At 39.0% G+C, this 26,597-nt stretch overlaps 1 protein-coding gene across 6 annotated transcripts in view; it reads left to right on the forward strand.

Moving 5' to 3' along the window:
* The window catches only part of DGKI (diacylglycerol kinase iota), a 303,622-nt gene that overhangs the window by 147,556 nt on the left and 129,469 nt on the right, over positions 1-26,597 (forward strand). For 5 of the 6 annotated variants that reach the window (XR_010910056.1, XM_060776823.2, XM_067469251.1 and 2 more), the window contains exons 3-12: positions 450-545; positions 3,528-3,602; positions 7,629-7,685; positions 9,673-9,738; positions 15,771-15,842; positions 16,605-16,721; positions 20,717-20,791; positions 21,998-22,093; positions 23,375-23,457; positions 26,293-26,353. Coding sequence is in view for 5 of the 6 variants with exons in the window: in XM_060776823.2 (XP_060632806.2) it covers positions 450-545; positions 3,528-3,602; positions 7,629-7,685; positions 9,673-9,738; positions 15,771-15,842; positions 16,605-16,721; positions 20,717-20,791; positions 21,998-22,093; positions 23,375-23,457; positions 26,293-26,353 (798 nt within the window). In the remaining variant the exon portion in view is untranslated. The remainder of the gene's footprint in view (positions 1-449; positions 546-3,527; positions 3,603-7,628; positions 7,686-9,672; positions 9,739-15,770; positions 15,843-16,604; positions 16,722-20,716; positions 20,792-21,997; positions 22,094-23,374; positions 23,458-26,292; positions 26,354-26,597) is intronic. The other variant, XM_067469250.1, reaches the window with a different exon arrangement.

Consider the following 26,597-nt stretch of genomic DNA (forward strand, 5'->3'; position numbering starts at 1 on the left):
CTTTAATTATGTTATTAGCAATTTTGATATTTAATTCTTTGTAATCTTTTTAGCTGCATCTTTCTAAACTATTGTAAGCCACCTTGAATCCGCTTTTGGGAGAAAGACAAAGCATAAATTCAATACATGAATATTCTAGTTGGGAGTAATAATTAGATTTAGCCCTAATGAATGTAACATAACATGAGCTTGGGTAGACTGTAACCCACTTCATTAGATGAAACTCGGATATAAGAAGGGCTCAGAAATTAGAAGTAAGGCTCAGTGTGCCTTACTCACATGTAAATGAACAGAGAACCAAAAGCCATCAGAGTGGAGAGAATCTGGACCATAATTTCAATAAACATATTTACAATTATACTGTGGAACTTCATGTTAGAAACAGTACCAATTTTGAACAGAATGCTGATCTTTAAGAGATAATGTATGCGGACACTTTTTTTTTGCAGGAAAATGCAGTGAATGGTGAGCATCTCTGGTTGGAGACAAATGTTTCTGGGGACTTGTGTTACCTTGGGGAGGAAAGTTGCCAAGTCAAGTTTTCCGTGAGTGTTATGTTTTCATAATTTCTGTACCTCTCCCATGCTCATATCTATGTATAATGAAAATTTTGGCAGAAGAGTGACAACAAAATATAACAGCAACAACCACTATCACCACTACTACCAATGTTTATTTATAATGCATTTTCCACCAAAGTGTGGTGCATTAAACATTTCCAGACAGGAACAAAGATAATATTAAACATTGATCCTGTGTTATTTTCCATGTTTCACTTTCATGGAGGTCCTCTGTCACTAACCCCAGTGAATATAGAGCTAACTGTACGTACAGAAAGCCTGTTATGTGAAATTTACCATTTCTTGGCAAAACATTTACAGTATATGAATGGGATTGTTTACATTATGATAATATCAACTTGGAAAGCACTGTACATTGGGTTAAGAGAGTTTTCCCTCTCTTAATACAACCTCTGGTCATTGATTCTTTGCAATTTGCAGAAACACCAGCTTTGCTGTAATCAAGGCAGCTGTACTTTTTCCTTGTTGTTAATTTTTGAATGCTTTTGCAATGTAGTTTTTTTAAAAAAACATGCTGCTTTTATTGGAAAATTTATTTAATTGTTTTAATCTGCATTGTAAATCACCTTCAATTTGGCACTGACACAAAGACAGGACATAAAAAAATATATTAATTCCCTCCATCCCCCCAGTGCCACTATGCAATCCTGCAGCTTAATCTTGAAATGGGGGGGGGGGGGTGAGTTTTGCTAAATAGCAGCTTCTGCTCACAGTTAACTGAGTAATGATTGGCTACATGCCATGGGTGGGATGCTTCAGTTTATGTTTGCAATAAGTGATAAAATAAATTTGACAACATAGAGCTCAAAAAAATCACATAACTAATTTTTTGCTTGTGGATCTAGCAATGCTTTACTTTTTTACAGGGCTTTAGTCTTTGGGAAGTGTGGGAAATTAAAGAGCCACTGCTTCTAGCCTTACAGTACTGCTGAGTTGAGTGCTCGGTTGTTGATGGATTACAGTTCCTAGAACTCATTACTTGTTGAGGAGTTGAAGTATGACAACAATTGAGTGTCCACCAAAGGAGCTTAGAAAGTTATTTTGGATAAGAGCTTGGTAAACTACTATATATACTCATATATAAGTCAACCTCATGTACAAGTGGAGGTTTTTGAACCACTATTATAGATTTTGATATGATGTATGGATGAACTTAGAGTCATTCAATGGAGAGGGGAAAGTGCCAGCATTACTTCAGTGGGCCAGCTGCTATTTTTCCTCCACCTTCAGTGGCCAGAAATCACATTGTGATTGAGAAAGTAGAGTGGATAAGTGATTCTTTTGGGTTATCCTAGGATGGGCCAAGCTTTCACCTTTTGCCACTTTTCTCAGAGAAGGTGATGGCTCATTTTTAATATGATTATTTATTTATTTTATTTATTTCATGTCAAAAGTATTGCATAAATTATAAAACTGATAAAATAAAGGAAGCACAAGCAGCTAAATAATTTTAGACCAAAAATGGACAAAATTTGTGATTTCTCTCTGTGTTTCCTGTATCCATAAAATGTCATACAAAATGTCCTCAGACATTTTGGCTAGTAGCTCTTCCATAGCAAGTGGCAAGCCTTCTGTATGAATAGACATAACTGTTAGCAATGGTCTTGATAAAGACCTTTGGTGTTCATCCATTTGTGGAGGTAAAGCAATGCTTTTGGATGGGAAAGATTAACCTTTTGCAAGAAACGTTGCCCAAGGGACACCCAACTGTATTTACTCAGTCTTTGAGGAGGCTCTTTCCATGTAGCCCGATAAGAATTAAAGAGTAGTACACTGGGTAAGTCCACCCACATTTTTGGGTTGATTTTTTGACTAAAATTTCTAGACGTACATGAATATATAAGATTCTTTGAAAAGGGAAAGGGTGACATGTATCGATCTGATAAATAGACAGTACATAATGTATCATGTAAGATAATCATATGCATAAAAGAAAATGTAAAAACTCAATTAATACACAATCAAGCACAATGTTTAAATCAGTATTTCTCAACCCCCCAACCCCACCAGTATTCAAATTTGGGTGTATCAAATCAGGTATTTGTGCCAACTTTGGTCCAGTGAATGAAAATACATCCTTCATATCAGATATTTATATTCTGATTCATAACAGTAGCAAAATTACAGTTATGAAGTAGCAACAAAAACAATTTTATGGCTGAGGTTCAACCCAACATGAGGAACTGTATTAAGGGGTCATGGCATTAGGAAGGTTAAGAATTACTGGTTTAAATCATTGTGTGGCTACTTATGAATCCTGCCCTCCACCAAAGTAACCATTACTGCAAACACTATGAATTTTGAAGTAATTATATATTGAAGGAAAATAATGGGTAAATGTTACCTTGCAGACGGCCAATTCTCTCACATCAGAAGCAGCTTCTCAAGTTGCTTTGGACATGAAAAAAAAACTTGTAACACAGAAAGTGTAACACTATTATGAATCATAAGTTATTATGACCTCTTTATTTCCTAAAGAAATATTTTAATTGCTAATGCCATATCTGTAACATACTACAAATTCAGCCTGCATTTCTTTAGGCTCAGTGTTAGAGGCCATTGGCACAACACAATTGTAGCACAATGATTCCATTTTATTTACCATGCTGAATCCTAAGCAACTCCGGGATTTTCAGATTAGGAAGGGTTATAAAGGCTTTTCAGCAGGAGAAATCTAGTACCTTCCCAAAGAACAAAAGCCAGGATTACCTAGCAGTTAAATTGTCTCTTCATTACTTTTTTGCTACTTTTATGTGAGACTATATAGTTGGAAAGGCAGGATATAAGCTTTTCTATTTTAAAAACAGGCAGACAAAGACTTTTATTTGCTCTTTTGCTATCTGAGGTAGAAACTCTGGCATTCACAGTAATAAGTCCCTATGAGAAAAAAACCTACAAGTCCAAGAAATTCCCTGTTCATATAGTATCTTTTAAATAATATTTCAGAAATCAGCTCTTCGAAGAAAATGTGCTGCTTGTAAAATTGTAGTCCACAATGCCTGCATGGAACAGCTAGAAAAGGTAAGATGATGCCATCTACTGGAATATTTATAGTGATGAACATTTTTTCAAATGTCATGGAGAGTCAAGGTTTCTCCTTTATCATGTAACCCTCTTGTCACATACCTTACTCCCTCTTCCAAATCTTTCCTTGGATTTATTGTGGGAATTCGAAGATGGTTTGAAATGTGAATGAGTGACTATGTTCTTCAGACTTCTTGTCTGCACATGGATGACATTCAAAGTGTCTCTGGATGGAAACACTGGAGGCATTAATGTCAACAACAACAATGAATAGTTTTCATTATTATTATTAAAGGGCTTCTTGATAACAGCAAATACCAAGCTGGTACATCCAGTGGGCTATTCTGAGCTTCCCTTTGCAACATGGTTCTGTTTTGGTTACATAAACAATAACAAAGTTAGAACAGCAGGAATAAAAGGGCTTAAATTGCTATGTTGTAACTATCCAAAAGAAACTAGCTCCCATCTGATCTTGACAGCTAAGCAGTATTAGCCCTGGTTAGTACTTGGATAGGAGACCACCAACAAATATCAGATGTTGGAATCATATAGTTGGAAGAGACCTCGTGGGCCATCTATTCAGTCCAAACTCCTGCCACAAAGCAGGGAAATCACATTCAAAGCACCTCTGACAGATGGTCATCCAATCTGTATTTCCAGCAAAAGAGCTGGTGAAACCACCTCTGAATATTCCTTGCCTAGGAAGACATTGGAGTAACCATAAGTTGACAGGCAACACAAAGGCACATGTGCACACACAAATTAAATTGCTAATCCCAGTTGGAACTGAAAATGAGGCTGTGGGATCACATAGTGATACAATATATGAGACATTTCAGTCTGTCGCTCCACCGCCTAGTCTTTCCAACATAGTAACTGTGTATCATAACCAACAAGAAGAAATAAATACGACAAGGAATTGTGACAAATCCATATGTGAGAGCAGCCAAGCCATATTTATTGCAAAGAAAAACATTGTACTAAAGACTGTCATATACCCTCCAAGCTTCCTCCTTTTAAGTTGCTTTTAATGTTCACAATTTCACTCTCCTCCTCCCACTATCTCTCTTTATTGTCACTTAATATGCTTCACCTTGTTTTGTTCAATGTCTACCTTCGTTAATCTGCTGTATACCCCTTAGTCCCAATCATTTTAGTCAAATTTAAAAGTTTTTAAGGATCTAATGTGTTAAAAGTGTGAATGTATTATGTATTGTTTATTTAAGCTGGTTTGGCTTGTTACTTGTACTTTTGGCATTGAATGTTTGCCAAAGTGTTTGCTTTAAGCTGCCATGAGTCTCATTGGGGAGATAGGGTGGACTATAAATAAAGAAATAATAATAATAATTCATTTGCTGTGAACTAAATTAAAACTGGTGAAGTAGTTGACAGAGGAAGAGAAGAATAGGGACAAAATCTTCCCAAGAGACTCAGGCAAAAGCAAACTGCTGCATCCTCTCCTAGCCTGTTCATTCTTCCTCATTAATAACAGTGTCATTTTGACCACATTCTGTTGTTGTTGGGCTACATGTATCCTAGTTTTCATCTGTGACATGTTGCGGGAAGCGGGGGGGGGGGGGGGGAGACAGGGATTTTGTCATGATGAGATTCCTTTTTGCGTGAGAGAAAGAGTATACTATGTTGTATAGAAAACTTTGCAGGTTAAAATTAGAATAGGGCCATATTTAGATCCCCACATAACTCTTTTTCTGTTCAAGTAGTCCAGGAAAGAATAGATCCATACCAATGTAGGAAAGCCATCCAGTGAGCAATTCCATTAACCTAGCAGGATATTTGCATTTCAGTGAAACACAGAACCGTATGGCACTTTAAATATTAACATATTTATTATGACATAAATCCCTGCAGTCAAGAGCTAATTTTTTCTGCTGAATGAAATGATATTCCAAGCTGGTGAGTATGGATATAGGTATAGTGAAAATACAAATGGTTTCTTTAAAAAAGTAATGAAGTGGGAGAAAGGCTTTATTTTATTCTAGCAAGGCAAGGACATTTAAAAAGGTTTGGTTTTCTTCTTGACAGTACTGATTTTCTCCTACAAGTCTGTTATTGATGGCATCCTTCGGAGTGCCTCATTTAGATGGATTGAAAGTCTCTGGAAAAGCCAGGTTAGTCAGTTTATAAAGGAAAAAACTCTCAAGGTTAATCCAGCATTCAAATCAACATTTGTACTGTGGAAGGGACTAAGCCATTGCCTGGCTCAGTGCCTGAAGTCTTGGTAGGATGCATTTTAAACAATGCAGTTCCAATTGAGGTTGCTTTAATATCTTGGCACAATCAGCAGAAAGGTCAAAAGCTTAATGACAGAATTTCAGGCAGCTTAAACATCATACGGTGGGGAAAAATAATATGGATTCTTCAGGAAAAAAGGTCCAGAGTATCTATAATTTACTTGAGCCTCAACTTGCACTTAAAGCCAGAGCCTGGGATATCACCCACTTCATATCAGAACAATATGGGACCCAAGAGGCGTCTTTATACCCAGCCAGACCATTGGTGCCTCTAAGGTCCCTTCCACACAGCTGAATAAAATCCCACATAAAATTTTCTGCTTTGAACTGGGATATATGGCAGTGTGGACTCTGATAATCCAGTTCAAAGCAGATATTGTGGGATTTTCTGCCTTGGTGTTCTGGATTATATGGTTATGTGGAAGGCCCTCAAAGTATATCTACGCCGTAGACTTTATGCCACTTTAACTGTCGTGACTCAATGTTATGGAATTATGGGAACTGCAATTTAACAAACTCTTTAGCTTGCTATGCGAAAGAGTGCTGCTGCCTCACCAAACTACAACTCCTATAGTATTGAGCCATGATGGTAAAAGAGGTATCAAACTGCATTTGTTCTTCATTGTACCCTAAGTATTGTCAACATTGATTGGTTGTAGCCCTTCAAAAGCAGGAGCTTTACTTTCTTAGTCCTTCCTAGATATAATTGTCCATGGTTTTGTCTTTAATAGGAAAAGTAACAACTATGTAAAAACTGACTCATGCTCATAAAGTAACTGTGTGTGTAAACATCTCAGGTTCACCCCTCTTAATATTATTTCTGATTATGTAGCCATAAGGAATATGGACAGCCGATGCAATTGCGCTGGAAGATGTTATCAACTATTTCAGAACCCACTCCCCCTCTTGTATTACCGCAACGAGTGTGATAAAGGGCTCCCTCTCCCAATTTTCTCATAATGCCAGATTCTGGCTTGAATATCATGCAAGATATGCAATGTTATTAAAATGACAATAGAAGACACTTAACACATAAGAAGCTTTATTATCTTCTATGCTACTTGCATCACAAGTGTGCTTTTGCAATGATTTCCAGCAATATTCTGAATCTTAATAAGTCACTGAAAGAATCGTATTCTTTTCACACAGATAAATAAATATGCTTTTAGGCAACCGTCTGGTTAAGAGTCTTTGAATTCTGAGCATATAGGTGCACATCTGAAAACCAACTAGTTAGCTGATGGAAGTGATTTGTTAACTAGTATTTCTGCCCCTCTTTTAAAGCATCCCTAATGCTGATTTTTAGATATTTTGTTTTTATACTTCATAATCAAAGCCACAGTGGTGTAGTGTTTTAACTGTTGGCCTACAACTGTGAAGAACAGAGTTTGATTCCCTACTTGGCCATGGAAACCTACTTGGTGATTTTGGGCAAGTCATACATTCTTACCCTGGAAAACCTCATGAAAGGTTCACCATAATTCTGAAATTACTTGAAGACACACAACAATAATAAAAACTCAGTAAAGTTGCTTTTTGGGAGCTCTAGGCAATATTTCCAGGTTTTCTTTATAATATTATGACTTATTCGTACTACTGTGACAGGTTTAAATTTCTTTGTGGAGAATGGGATGTCTAGTGATGAGCTATGAGTTTGCAGAATTGTCATAGTCTTGTTAGTTTTTGGTGCTTGGACTTTTGCTATGCTAGAACTTCATTTGCTACTTCTAGGCCTCCAGTTTTGTTTCTTTGTACTCTTTCTACCTGACAGATAAACTTCCGATGTAAGCCAACTTTCAGAGAAGGAAGTTCTAGATCTCCAAGAGAGGTGAGTGGTTTATGAATATTTGTTGAGTCTTTTATGGACATTTGTGCATTGTGTATAACAGCACAGTTGTAAATTAGAGAAAGGGGATTGCCCTTTAGACTACGACTCTGGATGATGTGATTCATTGAAATGTATTTTTATAATGCTTATTATGTTTTAATGTTTAACTTATGTTTTAACTTATGTGGTATGTTTTTAAGGCACCGTGGAGGTGCGATTGTAAGCCGCCTTGAGTACTCCTTGGGGTAGAGAAAGGTGGGATATAAATAAGGTAAATAGATAAATAAATAAAATACCTGTTTCAGAGATTTCTGCAGGGAACAGGTGAGTTCTATAGGAGGGGAGGGGGCAAAACTTTATACAGTCTTGTAAGATCTCATCCACAGAGAGACCGGGAAAGGTGGGTGGCGTGGAGTAGGAGAGAGATTTGGAAAGAATTATTATACAATATCTTTCTCCATAGTGGAGAATTTTGGGACCATTTGAATGTTGAGTTCTTTCAGTTTGCTATTCTAGATCTCCTTAAGTGCTATTTTAAGGTACTCCTTCTTATGGTTCAGAATAAGAGAGAAATGTCATCTGGTTGTCATTCACCGGATGCCCTATACAATTGGGGCTAAAAACCCTAAAGTCACTAGATCCCATCTGGTTTTGGAAGGTAAGCAGAGACGGCAAGGTTAGGACTTGAATGAGAGACTACCAAGGAATACCAGGTGCTGTAGTCTATATTTCAAAGAGAGGAATTGGCAAAACTGCCTCTGAGTATTATGTGGCTAAGAAAACCCTATGAAATTTGTGAAGTTTCCATAAGTCAACAAGTGACTTGAAGGCCTCTGCGCGTGCACATACACACATCTATGCATATTTGCAACATGGGCATGCTGGTCATGCTACAAAATAAGAGACTGCACAAAGTAGTATAGACTTCTTACAAAAGAGACAAAACTTCAGTTCATAAATATACTAAAGCTATCTAATATTAGAAGAATTGGGAAAGGCAAACTGTTTCCCCCCCTCAAAAATGTGATTTATTACTTGCAAGCCAAAATGTTACAGCTCAGTCTGCCATGACTTTATTCCTATTATAATATGCTGCATAGATCAAGTAAAACCATGCCCACAGGAAGTATGAAAAGTTGTGTAGGGCCAAGAAAGAGAATTTAGCTGTTACAGAGAGAAAGGTTGGAACAAGTGAAGAAGAGGAAGTAGAGAAAAGAGAGGGAGAAATAAACCCATTTGGATTCAAAGAAGCCTGTCTAACAAGAATATGAGCAGGAGTAAATATATAGCAAAGGGAGCTTAGGACATTCTTCACCAACCTGATGTCCACAGCTAATATACACATCAATAGCTTTAGGTACAGGAAACCATAACAACCTGTCTGGGAGGCCTTTGGTTGAAGAAGAATAAAGCAAAAAATTCAGAGAACAACACAAATAATTGGGAAATCATGCAGTATAGATATTGTCCATGAACACAAAACCAAGTAGTATTGCAGTCTGAATTCCAAACATCAAAGTTTCTCAAAATATCCCTGTTCTAAGTGAGGTGAAATCTTCTGAATGGGGCACAGACAGCAAAACAAACACCACAGGGTTGTTAATGCTTCCCTATGCTATCCAAAGCATGCACACACACGCACGCACACACACGCACGCACACACACACACACACACATTTGTTGAGTCTTTTATGGACATTTTTATATAGTTGTACTCAACAAATGTACTTGTTTTCCAACTTACCTATAAGTTCAACTAAAGAACAAACCTACAGAACCCATCTTGTTCATAGCTTGGGAACTGTCTGTATACTTCAGAACAGCTGACTATCTTTACCTTTTCTTTTATGATTGCCTTTCAGCAATTCCAAGGCTCTTTTTATTATGGCATATTAAAAGTGATTTGGGATGCAAATGCTTAATGTTTCCTGTAGGCCTCTTTTTGTCTTTTAATTATTTTTTTTTAATCTTTGCTTGCCTCTGCAGAATTTTGTTAGACATCACTGGGTACACAGGCGGCGACAGGAGGGGAAGTGTAAGCAATGTGGAAAGGTAAGACTAAGATCCTCTGCATTTGAAGTTTTGAATGTTTTCTATTTCATTTGACTCTTCTACTTTTGTGTGTGTGTCAGGAGAAACTGCAAGTTGATTCTGGTGTGAGAGAATTGGCCATCTGCAAGGACGTTGCCCAGGGGATGCCCGGATGTTTGATGTTTTACCATCCTTGTGGGAGGCTTCTTTCATGTCCCCGCATGGGAAGCTGGAGCTGACAGAGGGAGCTCAACCCATTCTCCCTGGGTTCAAACCACTGACCTGCCAGACAGCAGTCATGCCAACACAAGGGTTTGACTCATTGTGCCACCGGGAGTTTCGACTTTTCTACTGAGAACTTATTAGTTCTCTTCAAGGATAAGACTCCCTTTGCCCCAGTCCTTTCTTATGTTATTCCATGATTTTGCTCTATTCCATCTTTTGATTCTTTTGAATGTTGATTTTATTGAACTTGTGTGTTTGTGTGTGTGTGCGTGCGCAGTGGTTTGAGTACTGGATTATGATTCTGGAGACCAGGATTTGAATCACCTCTTAGCCATGAAATCCACTGGGTGACTTTGAGCAATTTACACTCTCTAGGTAGTGGCAAACCTCTTCTCAATGAATCTTGCCAAGAAAAGCCTGTGATAGGTACAACCTATTATCTGGACCCAGAGGCACTACATATACTCTGCTTAATCTGCAGCAATGCCACATTGGTGTCCACATGGTCTAGGTGGACTAAGGACCTCATTATATTGGCCACCGGAATTGCCATGCATTGAAGCAAATGTGGTGGTGGCCAGCAGAGGGAACCCATTGCTACACACCCAACATCACCCTCTACCTCATTTCATGGGGAGAAGCGTCCACCGCATTGATCTCTATGTAACACGGGAAGCCTTCTGTGTTACCGCCATGGTGGCATATGCTGGTTTACCTTACCTTTTGTTATGGAGCCCATTGGAAGTCATCTACATCAGTGGTTTTTCTCACACTAGAAATGACTTGCATTTTTCTCAAATAGCTCCTGACACGAATGAATGAATGACCAACTGTTAGGATTTCTGGGAGTTGAAGGCCAAAATATCTTGGGACTCACGGGTTGAGAACCACTGCTCTACATCATGGGTTGAGAGCTGATGGGCTTCATCACAAAAAGTAAATTGAACTGGTGTAGGCCACCAAAAAGTACCCCATCTGATAAGGTCATATTTCAGTGGTCCTATTGGAAAATTACCTCACACTCTGTGTTCCTGCCACTGCTCCTAGCCATATACAGAGTTCCATTATTTCCTTGCCACTACCTCATTCTGACATCAGCAGTGGCATCTTTGGAACTGGGAAAAAGTAAGGGGCATGATCTATTCCCCTTTTCCGTGCTGTTGAATTCAAGGAAAAGTGATGACTCCACTATTCCATCTGGAAAGCAGAGAGTTCATGCAAGATCCCATTATCACAAAGCTACGGGATACTCTGGAGTTTCCTGCAAACTATGCAGTATCCTCTGACTTTGCCCACAGTGAGGTAAAGCTGGTTTAACCCTGTAAAACCAATATTCACTGAAAGTCAACAAATATTATCAGAACAGCCAGATGTGACCTCAAGGCGAGCCTCAGTTTTCTTGCCTGTGTAGACTCATCCTTAGATACACAACCCCCCCCCCCCCCCAATCAATTTAGCTAAGACTCCATCTTTTACCAGAATGAGGGAATTAATCTCTCAAGCAGCAAATTCTAGATGGCAGTGGTTTTTCCATGTTAGTGGCCATTTATTTTCCTTTAAGGACAGGTGTTTCTAAGAGGGCTAAACTAAACATCCTAAACCAGCCTGATGTGCTCAGGCAGGTCAGGAAATCTTATCCTATCACCAGTATGGAAGTAGGAGCCCATTTGGTATCTCTATGGGAAATGGAAGGAGCCTTATTTTTTTCTATGACTCATGCAACTTAACCTGGGCAAGTTTTTGCATCAGTGTTAGGAAAAGGCCAGTCAACGGAGTCTTAGTCTATAGGTCCAGAAGTCCTTTTGCCCAGTTCATTTCGTATGCCTTTGGTGAAGGACACGTAGGATCCAGCAACACAATAGCAAGACAGAGATGTACTTCATGGCCCAATCATTCCAAATATGACACACTTCAAGATTACCAGTCGTATCTATTTTAAGATTGCAAAATCTTAAAGCCTTCCTGCCCGAAAGCAGTTGAGTGACAAGATATTCAAAAACATTATTAATTCTACATTTTTCAAAACTGCTTATACGTCCATCTCATCTTTTAATATTCATCGTAGTGCCAGTTCTTGGTTTAGCAAATCTGAACAATCAATTTGCAAGAACTGTGGAGAAGAATAAGAGCTCAATTATCTCCAAGGAGCATCTTTTCCTCTCACGTCATCCAATTCACTCCGCTTGTTTTGAATTATTACTTTTCTGTGAAGCTAGATAATTTTACAATCTCTCTCATTCACTGCCTTCATCTCACATTTTTTTAGAGGAAAAACTTACGAACATCTTATCTTTCAACACGAACCAATTAAATAGTTCATGTAGTTTTTGAAGCTCAGCCCTTCACCTTCCTATTACGTATTATATAATATACAGGTGTTTGTTAATATCAGATAGGGTTTGATGACTTCAGGTATAGAGGACAATTGGTAGAGGGATTTCAGAGAGCTTCTGTGAATATGAGATTCTGAGTTCAATAACAATTACTTCCAATTAAAGTCAGGACAACTAGAGAAAATGAAGTTTGTACATGCTCCAGGGATCCACCAAAACTTCATTGGGGTCATGGTACCAAATTCCTACCATTTCTATTTTGCAAAGAGTAACCAAGAAACATCTCAGCGTGTATGACTTAGTTTGTAGATATGTAAGTATCTACAAACACTTTCAGCAATCAATTTGGTGACTTAAGTTTTAATCTCTATACCAGGCATGTTCAAAATTCGACCCCCCAGGTGTTATGGACTTCAATTCCCACAATTCCTAACAGCTGGTAAGCTGGCTGGGATTTCTGGGAGTTGAAGTCCAAAACACCTGGAGAGGGCCGAAGTTTGCTTATGCCTGCTCTATACTATGTTGATACCATGAAAACAGCTTGGAAAATAAAGTATCTGGAACTTTTGAAGGCTATAGTGATGAACAGGTGATTGAATCTTTTCAGAAAATCTCATATATTTGTAGCACCATTCAAGATATGTTAGCAGTTCAACACATTTTACTGTATTCCCATATAAATATTACTGACAGACAACATTGCCTTCATTGTGCAGCTGAGATCTGTGGACTTATCAACTTCTGAGACTACATCTATACTATACTCTAGAATCAATCTCATCTGACACAGATTTAACTGCTCTGCTTTACTGCTAGCAAATTATGAGGGCTGTAGTTTTACATCTACCAAAGAATGCTGGTGCCTCTCCACAGATTACAAATCCCAGGGTCTCATAATATGGAAATTAAAGTGGTGTCAAACTAGATTAATTCTACGGTGTAGATGCAATGGCACAAAGAACATAGGGGACACACTGGCCAGTTCAAAGCCTGTCCCTAGTTCCAAGACTCATATGTAATACTCTCTGATGTTTATTGCTCCAAGAACAGTGTTGAAGAGGAGAAAATACTTGTGACAAAAACATATGTAATAGAATCAGGGGCTATATTGTATAATGTTCCCTGGTTCCAGCCGAAATACCAGAGCTTGGAAATATATTTGGGGAGGGACTTCATTGGAAGCCTCTAAACTCACATGAGCCCACAATAGACTTTTGTTTCAACTGAATGTTAGTGATGTGGTAGCAGAAGTGGGAAAAAAACTGCAGTTTACCTTTAAAATAAAACACATGTTCTGTATATGCCTGTTATACCATGTAAATCCATCTATTCAGATTGTTTTTATCATGTCAGAAGCGACTTGAGAAACTGCAAGTTGCTTCTGGCATGAGAGAATTGACCATCTGCAGAGACATTGCCCCGCTATTCAGATAGACCATGGTGTAATGTCTGTTGAGATTCCTTGTGGAGAAACCAGCATATAAATCAAGGGGAGGAAACCCATGATGCACATGCTGATGGAAAGAGAGAGGCATAGGTACATTCTACATCTGTAGAAGCTGGTAGTTGAGTAGGGAGCTCCCTTCACTAGGAAAGCAGTTAGAAGCAGTTGTCAATATATAACCCAACAAGTCATGTTTTGGTTGTTATCACAGACTATGTATTTTCTCAGGTATAATTTGACACAGCAGAAGGATTCACCTCTTTAGGAAATAAAGGATCAAAAATACCATCATCATAATAATGAAGAGACCTCATACATCAGGGCAGTCTTCTCCACAGCCAATGTTCCTCTTTACTGCTTTTCATCCCTTCAACTTCTTTCTTTGAAGAAATATGAAATAGCAGCCAGATGAAAGCAATGAAAAAGGTTTTCGACTGCCTATAAAACTGGAAGCTTTCAGTGTTGTCAAAAGGTCATCAGTCACATCTGTGGCTGTAATTGGAATAGCTGAATATTTTAGTAGACGTGAATAACATGGACTTGATTAATGCCTATGGAACTGCCAGACAAACTTGTTAGGGGTTAATATTATGACACGATCCAGGCTAAGAATGAGTTACCATTAATCTTGTCTACTTGGATTAATTTTATATTTTACTTTCCTTTTATGTTTCACTGACTAAGGCTCAGAAGAAAAGAAGACATGGGATTATATTGGGGTGTGTGTGTATATACATTCATCAGGACTCTGGTCCAATATAGTATGACCTCATATCTGCAGATATGTTCCCAGACTTCACATGGATATGTGAGACTGAATGTTAGTGAACCCTATTGAAATTAGTTTTTTCTGGTCCAATAAGAGCATCGAGTTGCACATGATTGTGAGAGCTGTTCAGCAGTGGAACTCTCTGACCCGGAGTGTGGTGGAGACTCCTTCTTTGGAAGCTTTTAAACAGAGGCTGGATGGCCATCTTTCAGGGGTGATTTGAATGCAATGTTCCTGCTTCTTGGCAGGGGGTTGGACCGGATGGCCCATGAGGTCTCTTCCAACCCTTTGATTCTATAAGAACCTAGAAAATGCCTAGCACATTTTCTCAGTCATAGATAAATTAAGTTGTGGATACTGGTGCTGTAGATATGATAATGGCAATGATAAAGAAAATAATTATACTTGGAACAAAATCATTTTGCCCTATTTGTTCCACAAGCCATTGTTATATAGCCCTTGTTGTGTACTGTATATCAAAATTTAATCAAAATTGACTTGAAAGACAAATTAAAAATATTTCAGTTTCAAATATGGGAAAATTAAAGGTTGCAGAGGGGTTTTTTTTGTATGGGAGACAATCCAAGCTATAACATTATATCTTTCTCAAAGACTTTATAGCTTGGAAAATTTATTTTTGGACTATAACACTCTGAATCCCCCAACTACCATATTCAATGCCTAGGATAATTGGGGAATTCCGAGAATTTTAGTAAAAAAGGAAAGGAGGACTATTTTAAATGTCTGATGCTTTAACTGTTTTCATGCAGTTACTACTAAGTATAACTAGGATGCTTCTGGAACATGGCCTTACAGCCTGGAAAACTCACAGCAACCCAGTGATTCTGGCCATGAAAACTTTCGACAACACATTATAACCAGAATTCTTTAGATGTTCTTGAGAGATCCACATTGAACTGGATTATATGGCTGTGTGGACTCAGATAATCCGGTTCAAAGCAGATATCATGGCTCATCTGCCTTGATATTCTGGGTTATATGGCTAGGTGGAAGGGCCCTTAATGTCCTTCAAAATCTAATGTCCACTCATTTTATGTCTTCACACTTCGAATTAAAGGAACAAAAAATAGAATTAATGATTCTTATATCTCCATAACTGTCATTTGTGATATTTAATTCACTTTATTATAACTTGATTCATCTGAAGAGTATCATTCTAGACAAATCAAATGAACAACTTTAGACACTTTATACACTTTGTAGTGGGGTTGGATGGATGTGGTTTTTGATAGATAGATTTGAACTCTTCTTGTCATTACAGGGTTTTCAGCAAAAATTCTCCTTTCACAGTAAAGAGATTGTGGCCATCAGCTGTTCATGGTGTAAGCAAGCGGTAGGTAATTTTTGCCCAAGGGTAACACATAAATATCAACATATATCAATAGTTCTGCTATGAAGTCACTGGTTCTTTTCTTTCTTGTGACAAATATCCTTTTAAAGGTAACAAAAATCATTAATAATGTGCAAGAAGTAATGGAACTCCTCGTCACAATGCAAACGCAATATTGCCAGTCATTAAAAAGGGGAAAAAAGGAATTAAATTAAGAAGTATTAATTGTAATGTGGAACATCCATGCAATTATGGTGACTTCATGATGAAAACATGAATTTCAGAGGCCTTATTCTACTTCTCTGTCATATGGGACATGGTCTTTGGAACATAACTAGCATATAGGTCGAAGAAAAACATGTGTGCATCTCAGCATGGAAAAATATCTTAGAAAGGGTGTTTAGCTGTGATGCATAGGGAGAATGCTGTGGACACTCTGTACTCCTCTCCCACCACTGTTGTGGTTCAGAAACAGAGTGTATGAACAGCTCTGCTGAATTGGGGGCTGGTTCAAAATGCCAATGCTCTGGCCTGGCCAAAAATTTCACAGAGAATTTACATGAGACCTGCATGTCTTTTGTATATGGAGTCACATTCCCACTGGTTAAAAATAAGTGGTCTCTTTGACCTGAAGATGCAACAGAGTGATAGCATGACTGGACTCGTGTAATTACATCTATGTTTTTCTTTCCCTGCCCTCTTTCCTCAATTTTCACATTTATCTTCTGGAATTCACCTTATGGACATCACTTGGTTGGCTTCAAGTTTCACAATAAAGTCACCTGCTTTATGCTGCAGCACATTGAGGAGCCATGTTCCCTTGGGGCTCATGCGGCTGTTATTGTACCCCCCACCTGGATCATTAAGGTGAAGAAACCTCAGGTAACTGCATGCCAATGTCTGTATTTGACACCGTGGGTCACCTTGCTTGGCTTAAACACCTTCAGTTAGGCATGTTTCACTTCACTTGGTCCACAAAACCTTCACCAATTCCACTCATAATTGTTATAAGAAACCATTATTTTGCATTTTTGGTTTCTCCTTTTGAAAGGGAGAGGGACTATGGTAGGACCCATGTTTTGCATGCAAAAGGCCCATGGTTCAATCCCTCATATCTTCATCCCTTACAAGAAAAGAAAGAAGCCTTCCTGGAGAGCCACTGACAGTCAGTGTTGACCACACTGAGCTAGATGGATCAATTGCATGACATAGCACAAGGCAAGGATGGGCACCTGTAAAAGGTGTATGGCCAGTTTTTGCACCTGCAATGTCAAAATGGACTGTACTGCACACCACAACTGAAGTTTTTATTTCTGGATAGGTTTTAAAGGTGTTGTATTTTAACTATCTGTGGCAATTTTTGAATAGTTTATCATCTCTAAAGCACAACAACTTCCTACTTTCCTATGATTCTTTCATGGTATTATTTGAGATTGTTGGAATATCAGAAGACTATGTGCCATTTGGTTGTGGTTTGTCACCTAGAGATTTTCATATCAGTGTGCCAGTCAAAACTACACAGAGTTTTATTTCAAACATTAAAAAAACTTTCAAGGGACTTATCAAAATTCTGAACCCCTTTTGGTGATAAGGTTCAGCACCTTAAATAGTGTTTTTACAAGTCAAATTAAAACCCAGAGCAGATTCACCATACTACTGACATAAAAATCACCAGGTAAGAAGTAATCGTGCAATTATTTATTTCCTTTTATCCATAGAGAAATGGTGTGAATGGTGTAATTGGTGAAAGTTTGGAAAGACTGGCAACAAACTCTTACAAACTGATGATTCTGTCTATATTTTTCAAACAGGCTTGGGAAACATTTCCCTTTCCTAATTTTCAGTATCACTCTTTAAATCTGTTAAGATCTGTATTCCTAACAGAATACAGATCCTAACAGTAGAACAAGGGATGGTTCTTTTGACATTGTGTTGGTTGTTGTAAATGGAAATTTCAGTCTGGGTTAAAGGCAGCTGCAGAATAATATCTGGGAAAGAAGACTTGTTTTGAAGCTGATCTACAAGTTCTCACTAGCTCATTTGGATCACGCTAAGCCAATTCCTACTGTTGGATGATTGGAATTCCTGTGGAGCCTTGGAATATTTCATTGGTTCTGGAGAGTGCCAATTGTAGCCCTGGTGTCCATTGCTTGTTTGGAGGCTTTGGGGATTGTACTCTCCAATAGATGCCTTCTCTAAGGTCCGCTACTGGTTGATCATGTGACATAGTAATGCATTGATTTGTGGTTCCTAGTTTTAGCTATGGTGACTTTGGGTACAGAAGAAATAGAAGCTTGACATCTTCAAGACAGCATGGGCAATTTCAACAGGCAGGTGATTCTATATACTTCACATTGTATAATCTTTAGCAAATTAATGCAGTTCTCATGGGCACAATGAGTGTGGCTGCAAAAAACCAAAATGGAGACAGAATCAGTGTTTTAGTAATGAACTTCTAGAGGCCGATCTATTGGGTACCTTAATCCATGGCTTGTCCAGAGTATTGCTGTTTTGTACTGTCCAGAGATTCAGTGGATGATTTTACTTGCTTTGCTCCCAGATTACAACAGTAGGAGCAGAGTCCAGGCCATCTAGACACCCTTACCTTTGCTATCGTTAGGCACTGTGGCAACAGCTACAGAGTGCTGAAAAGCTTATGGCTGTCACTGGGCTCTTTGCTGATATCAGCAAAGGTACATGGCACGATCTGCTTAAAAGGAGAGGGGAAAGGAGGGTGTGTGTGTGTGTCAATCCCTGACTTCTAATGTAACCTTTGCTAACATTGGATAAGATTGAGTTAACTGGCTCTACCTTGTGCTATAGGCTGGAGGCTCCTGAACATCATGTGCACCTCGAGGAATGACTTCTGGCTTTTTGCCCATACAAATGAATCCTAGTATTTGCATTAGATATTACAAAAAAGAAGTTGTACATCCTGTCAGGGAATGCTTTTTCTAGGCATGCAGGAATAATTCTTTAGGAAGTAGAAGCAACCTTTCTTTGAAGTTGCATATACTAAGAGCACCTTTAGCTATGCATTGCTTTTAGTTTTGCTATATCTATTTCATGGTTGTCACACTTCATCCTCTTTTTTCTTATAAAACACCAACAAGACCACTTTTATTGTTGGAAAAATTAAGTATATCTAAATGTATTTCCACCTGGAAGCATATTTGTATAGTGCATAAATCTACTGAAGGGTGCTCTTAAAAGTAACTCTTTCAAAACAAGGTACATAGTAAAATGGGGAATTCGGTGAACTAAGATTTCTTTTTCTCATAGAAAAAAAAGGCATTCAGCATCCTCTTGACAGCATTTCTTGTTCAGATCATTGGGGAAATAGGATTTATTGACTCAGTGTTAGGTAGAGTTGAAAAATTCCACTGTTGGGTTGTTGTAGGTTTTTTTGGGCTGTATGGCCATGTTCTAGAGGCATTCTCTCCTGACGTTTCACCTCTAGAACATGGCCATACAGCCCGAAAAACCTACAACAACCCAGTGATTCTGGCCATGAAAGCCTTCGACAATACAATTCCACTGTTCTCTGCTTTCCTGGGCCATATCCTTCAAATGGGAAGTAGAGTAGATGTGTAGTGTCATAGTGCTGGAAAGACCTTCTAACCCAGTGTGCTGCCAGAGCAAGAATCCACCGATAAAGAATCCTTGAGGAGTCATCCTCCAAACCTTATAAAAAAACCTCAACACTGAATCAAGATCAATGATATCCATACAATTTCCACTGATGGACTAGAACATGCTTGCCAATAAAAACAGGGTTTGGGGAGGAAACTATTGTGAAAATACTAGGACTAAGCAGGATTTTATCAGAAGTTCGATTTTTTTCTGACCCAATCTTTTTGGAAGCAGCAAGCTTGGGAAGCCAAGATGATCAGCATGGATGATGGCCGTGATGTTTGGTCCTAAAAGGCATCCTGCTCCCTTCCATGATATTATGGGAGGATAGATTAGTCAGAGATGGCATGAAAGCAGAATTGAAACAGGATGTATTGACTGTGGTTCCATTTGTAGTTGTTCATCAGTGAGAATTAGAATAGTTCAGGATCCCGAGTTGTCTATATAGTCCATCTTTAATCCACATCATAGGGTTGTTGTGAAGATGCAAAGGAATTTTTTTTTATAATGGAGGAAGGGTGGGATAAGAATATAAACAGTTGCAAGGCATGTGTCTTACATTTATAAAGTTCAGGTTAGAGCCCTGATTACCACACACACATGCTATATTTTTGGTGTACCCTTATGATGATAATGTGTGAATAGACTCTGAGGAATTTGTAATAATTGACAACTTTATGTTTTGAGAGTCACGGGTGAGTTGGTATGCTAACTAACATTGAAGGAATGCTAGTATGCACAGCTTTGGCTCATGCCTTGAATTTAAAAAGAAACTCAAACAAGTCCCATGAAGCATAGCTGGTTTTATCTTGTTCTCCTTAACCCTTTTGTATAGGTGGTCTCCACATCAGGAGACGAACCTGATTGGGCAGGAGACTGGAGCCCCGGAAGGAAAACGGGCGTCTCCTACCTGAATTGGGAGGGTTGGCAGGTACAACATGTGCTGTTATGTGAGTCTATGGGAGCATCTAGTTTTCTTCTCCCTCACAGCGTTGGAAAGTTCCAAGTTCTGAAAGTACCTGTCTGGTCTCAGTGTGTGGCTTTCTCCATAACCGGTGGTGTAAAAGTGTAAAGCATGAGACGCATGCCTTTTCAACTCACGCATGTGCGCCAGATGGTGTATCATTCTCCAGAGGTACTGTCACAGTCACAGAGGTGTTTCTTAATAGAAATAATTTGTCTTAGAGTTTGTTCTTCATAAATACTCTTCTCCTTCCCTTCTTCATCCCTTTTTATAAATACAGAATTCGTTGAAAAATTCAACTAGGCGGAAGAAGAGGACGTCTTTTAAAAGGAAAGCCAGCAAAAGAGGCAATGAGGTAAAACTTTAAAAAAAATACAACTGCCAGTGCTAAAGCTGTTAAGTTAGTTTGCATTAACCAAGCAGCCTTTTATTTAAAAAGAATAATAGAATCATAGAATTGGAAGAGTCTTTTTGGGCCATCCAGTCCAACCCACTGCCCAGAAGCAAGAAAATCACATTCAGAACCCTGACAGATGGCCATCCGGCCTTTGCTTAAAAGCCTCCAAAGAAGGTGCCTCCATCACACTCCAGGGCAGAGAGTTCCACTGTTGAACATCTCTTACAGTTAGGAAGATCTCCCTCATGTTCAGGTGGAATCTCCTTTCTGCAATTTGAAGCGATTGTTCCATGTCTTCGTCTCCAGGGCAGCAGAAAACAGGCTTGCTCCCTCCTCTCTATGACTTCCCTCACATATTTATACCTGACCATCATGTCTCCTCTCAGCCTTCTCTTCTGTAGGCTAAGCATACCCAGCTCCTTAAGCCACTCCTCATAGGGCTTGTTCTCCAGATCCTTGATAATTTTAGTCGCCCTCCTCTGGACACATTCCAGTTTGTCACCATCTCCCTTCAACTGCAGTGCCCAGAATTGGACACAGTATTCCAGTTGTGGTATGACCAAGGCAAAATAGAGGGGAAGAATGACTTCCCTGAATCTATACGCTATACAAAATCCCATTGTCTTTTTTAGCTGCCGCATGACATTGTTGGCTCATGTTTAACTTGTTGTCCATGTTAACTTGTTGTTCAAGTTCAACAGCATCTGCATGTGCATCACTACTGTTAATTTATAAAGAGAGAAAATGGTAATTGTGTTATCAAACAAAAGTATACTAAATTCCAGGAATCCTTAGGGGGACCCCTCCAGTGGCAGAGATGAGCCCACATGTTTCATTCTCCTTTGAAAATGGATCTTGTTCAAAGCAGAGGAAGCCTGTGGCTCCGGGACTGCAGAGTGGTGAATCCATTCTTTACTTTTAAAAACAGCTCCTCTACAGCTGTTCTGGGTTGTACAGAAGCAGTCCAGGTGCTGAACCCTATTCTGAACATCCCATTTCTGGGTAGTTTCTTTTACAGACAATGATTTTGCATTGAAATTGATGTGGATTTTCTGCCCCTCATTTTCACAGCTAACATTTGCCTCTGGCTAAATGGTAAGCAATTAGAGCCTAATTAGAGTGGCTTCTTCTGTTTGATTATTTTTCTCTTTTTTCTTCCTCCAGGAGAACAAAGGGCGGCCTTTTGTTATAAAGCCCATTTCCTCTCCTCTCATGAAGCCACTGCTTGTATTTGTGAATCCAAAAAGTGGAGGGAATCAGGTAAACGTGATACAGTGAATGCATTGACGGCTTTGTTGGGCTCTGCTGCAGGAGAGACCCCAGAGCCTGAGTATTTACCATCTGGCTTTGCTGCCTTGCTCAGACCTGGGCATACCCACGAGGAGACCATGAGGCCAGCAGCCATGCCTCATTAGTGTGTGGCTGTCTCAACTGTTCCAGGGTCTTTTCCATCACCCCTCCAATGCCTTCGCTGCCTCCGGTGCTGCAAGTGCATGGTCCTTCTGGGCCTAAGCTGGCCGAGCTGCCTCTGAGGGCCCTCTCTATCTGGCCTTAGATATCATCCCAGAGTTCTTTTGACTATTGTTCACCCAAGTTTTATGTGGGTTTATTCATTGTGGCCTGGTTGGTGAATTCCACTCTAAACTGGATGTTAAGTATTGATATCTAAACCTCATCACTCCTGCATTTTAAGATCTTATGTTTTAAAAATGTGGCACTTGTACCCTAATCCTGTAGCCTTCTACACTAGCATTTTATATCACCGTAGCCCATGATAATAACACAGAAGATCACTTTTACTAGCAGGCTTATGTTTGGCCTGTGGGGGGAGGGTGATTGGAAAGCTATGTTTTTAACCTGTTTTATTGCATTTATATGTTTAAACTGTTTATAATTTGAAATGTTTTATTTATTGTAGTGTCGAAGGCTTTCATGGCTGGAATCATTGGGTTGTTGTAGGTTTTTTTGGGCTATATGGCCATGTTCTAGAGGCATTCTCTCCTGACGTTTTGCCTGCATCTATGGCAAGCATCCTCAGGATATAAACCCATTTTCCTAGTTCCGACAGACCTCACTACCTCTGAGGATGCTTGCCATAGATGCAGGCGAAATGTCAGGAGAGAATGCCTCTAGAACATGGCCATACAGCCCCAAAAACCTACAACAACCTAGTTTTATTTATTATTTGTATGTATAATGTGGCATTGAATTTTTCCATAATCTGTAAACTGGTTTGAGTCCCCTTCGGGGTGAGAAGAGTGGGGTATAAATATAGTAAACAAACAAACAAATTTTGCATGTTTTAGTAACAAAAGAGTGGATCTAGAACCAAATGATTTCAGGAAAAGAGGGAACATTTATGACGGCTGGTTCAACTGGAATAAGTTAAGTTGGAGTTATTCAGTTATTTATAATGTTTTTTACTGGCTTGAATTAAGAATTCCTTTTGCATATAAAAAAGCTCATTGATATTCCTTGTAAGACAGCAGTTCAAAATTGTACTTTGGAGAAATTAACAGTTCTCCTTTTCTCTCTTTAAAGGGCACTAAGGTTCTCCAGATGTTCATGTGGTATTTGAATCCACGGCAGGTCTTTGACCTCTCTCAGGAAGGACCCAAAGATGCGTAAGTTCTGAGGTGTTTGATACCGTTGATTGTTCCTCACTATTTTCATATGGGAAAAACTTTAATGAGTACACGAGGCACTCATTATAGATAAAAACCTGCACCATGGCTTCTTTCATAAGGCACAGTTTATTGTCTTTAGTATATGGGTGGGAAACTTGGCTTTCCAGAGGTTGTTGTACTACAGCTCTCACCATCCTTCTTGTTAATGGCTGGAGTTGCAACATCCCAACCATATATCTGTATTTGGACATTCAGGTGCAGTTATGGCTTGAGTTGGCAACACGTGTCAATCTCTTAATCTTAGTTCTCATTTCCTAACGTGGTGGGAGAAAACTGTGGTTCCTTCAGATATTACTGAACCCTAATTTTTAACATTCTTAGCCTTTGTGGTCAGTGGCCTGGAATTATGAGAAATGTAGTTCCACAATATTGGGAGGGTCACAGGTTCCTCACCACAGACCTAAAGACTGTATTATTTGTGTCATGGAATTCACATGCATGGTTTTTGTGATCATCTATGAGATTTTGAAGAGTGAGCAGTGGATGTGTGTGTTAGCTTATTCCAGAAGCAGCTGACAGCCCTGGAATTACCAACCAGGGAACTGAACTTTTGTTTTCATGGCAGCTCTTTGGATTTATAGTACCTCTGCCACTGCTGCTCCAGGTTTCATGGGAGCTGTCCTGGTGACAAAGCTTTGTTTAGTGCCTGAGTAACTTGTAGCCAGCATGGTGTAGTGGTTTGAGTGTTAGCCTTGGTTTCTTTGGATCTTGGATTTGAATCCTTGCTCAGCCATGGAACCCAACTGCATGAGCAAGTTGTAGTCTCTCAACCTTAGGCAATGGGACAGTTCTTCTAAATTAACCTTGCTAGGGAAATCTTACAATTGGTTCACCATAGATCAAAGTAGGCTTGAAGGCACATAACAGCACTTTGATGATTGCTGTACAACCCAAAGCAGCTGTGGCATATCTGTCTCTAAGCGGAGGGTATTTTCTCTGACTCATAATGCTGGAGTCACCAGCTGCCTCTGGCTCATTCTCTCCATGACAAGATACTGCAAAAACAAAACAGAAACAACAATGCCAGCACATCCCTTTGATGCTACATTTCAAGAGAAACACTTCTGTTGGTGCAAGTGGTGGAGGCTTTTGTTGAAATGCAAAAGCAAACACCATATTCAGAGATATTTTTATTGCCAAGACTATAGCAGAAGGTTTAACTCTCCTTTCTACACTCTCCATGGCCCCAGTATTGCATGGGCTTCTATGTAGCTATTTGAGAGCTTCAATTTTTAGAACTTCATTGTATCGTAAACAGCCCTGAGCTTATTTTCCAGTGCCACAAGATGGTGCTCTTGGACTGTTGCTAGATTGTCTCTTAACCATACCTAACAATATCAGTTGTTGACTATTCTGTACTTTATTTAAAGATGCATGAACAAAAGTGATAAGCAAGATTGGCATTGCCAAGGCAATAATTGACAGATGTCTTTCCAAGCTTCATAGAGCAATACAAGTAATATAGTTTTTTCTGCAGCTTATTTGTGAAATAACACGAGGAATAGTTTATTTTTATAGTTTATAGGTAGACTCTCCTTTTAAAAGAAAGACCTATCAGACAATATTGTATCAGACAATATTGTAATATTGAAATGAGAAAAGAACTCTGTTAGCATTCCCTGGGGCTTTATTATTACTAGTTTGGTAGTCACTAGGAGGCAGGTAGGGTCTATATTCTTCATAGTTATACATCATGTTTGAAGAACCTATCTACTTTTGATTTACCAAAGTAATACTGAAGCCTGTTAGCATAAGTGCAATGTTTCTCAGATATATAGTAATTTAAGCAAGAAATTGTATCTGTGAGAGAGGGATTCCACAAAAATTCCACTCAGCACCATTTTCTCTATGGATTTTGTAAACACCTGACTAGCTCAGGTCTGTTTTGGCTTTCATCTTGATTAAAGCCAAAACACTACTTTAATGCAAAGGATGGTCAAAGATGTTCAAGGGTCAAGCTACATAGAAAAATAAATATAGACTGCAATCACTCTCTGTGTACAGAATCATTTGCTACATCCAGTGATGTGGTGATGCATTTTGCAGTTTGAAAGTGTTATTTTCTGTTTAATTGTAGAATACTTATTTTGAAAGTAGCTGTTATACTCTAGAATCTTTCTTTTTGTGGCTGTCACAAACTAAGTTGAATTGATTGATACTGTATGGACCTCATCATACTGATAAATCATACTGATAAATCATACTGATCGCTCCCCTCCCCATTTCATTCCGTTTCACCAACAATCTCCAGTGAAATGCAAGACGCATGTGGTAATCTGCCTTCCTCTTTTCCCCATCAGATGGGGACATCAGGACAAGGTGTGTTGATGCCCTGTCCTTTCCCCCCATCAGATAGGAGAAACAATCTTATGGGGGAAAGGCTGAAAACTGCTGGTAGCTCAGTCAAAGCTACCCAAAAGTTGATTCCCGTACCATGGTGGGCAAGTAAGCTTTTTGCAACACTTCCTTGCCTGGGTTGTTGTAGGTTTTTTCAGGCTATATGACCATGGTCTAGAGGTATTCTCTCCTGACATTTCACCTGCATCTATGGCAAGCATCCTCAGAGGTAGTGAGGAGGATGCTTGCCATAGATGCAGGCGAAACGTTAGGAGAGAATGCCTCTAGACCATGGCCATATAGCCCCCCCAAAAAAATTCGTTTAAACACTGGCTGGGTAAGCCTGTCAGAAGAAAGATTATTTCATCCAATAAGTTCTTTTTATAATATACTTTGCAATATGTTTTTAAAAATGTAATACCTTTCCCCCAATAGACTTGAACTGTACAGAAAAATGCCAAATTTGCGAATCTTGGCCTGTGGTGGGGATGGAACGGTAAGTCCTTTCTATTTGTATTAACTCTTTCATCTGTCTGACAGCAAAAACTAGATCCAAAATATGTCCTGCCTGATGTTTTAGACTTACAATGTACTTTGACAGTCCCAGGTGATTATGGTATCCAAGAATACATGAGCTGCTTTACTCCATCAGGAGAAGCTCAGCTTGGATAATGAGAAACATCAGATCCAAACTTCTGCACCATTTTTCAGCACCATTTTTGGTATCAATATAGTCAACT

This window comes from Anolis sagrei, chromosome 5 (genome assembly GCF_037176765.1).
Source record: "Anolis sagrei isolate rAnoSag1 chromosome 5, rAnoSag1.mat, whole genome shotgun sequence".
Classification (NCBI taxonomy): Eukaryota; Metazoa; Chordata; class Lepidosauria; order Squamata; family Dactyloidae; genus Anolis; species Anolis sagrei.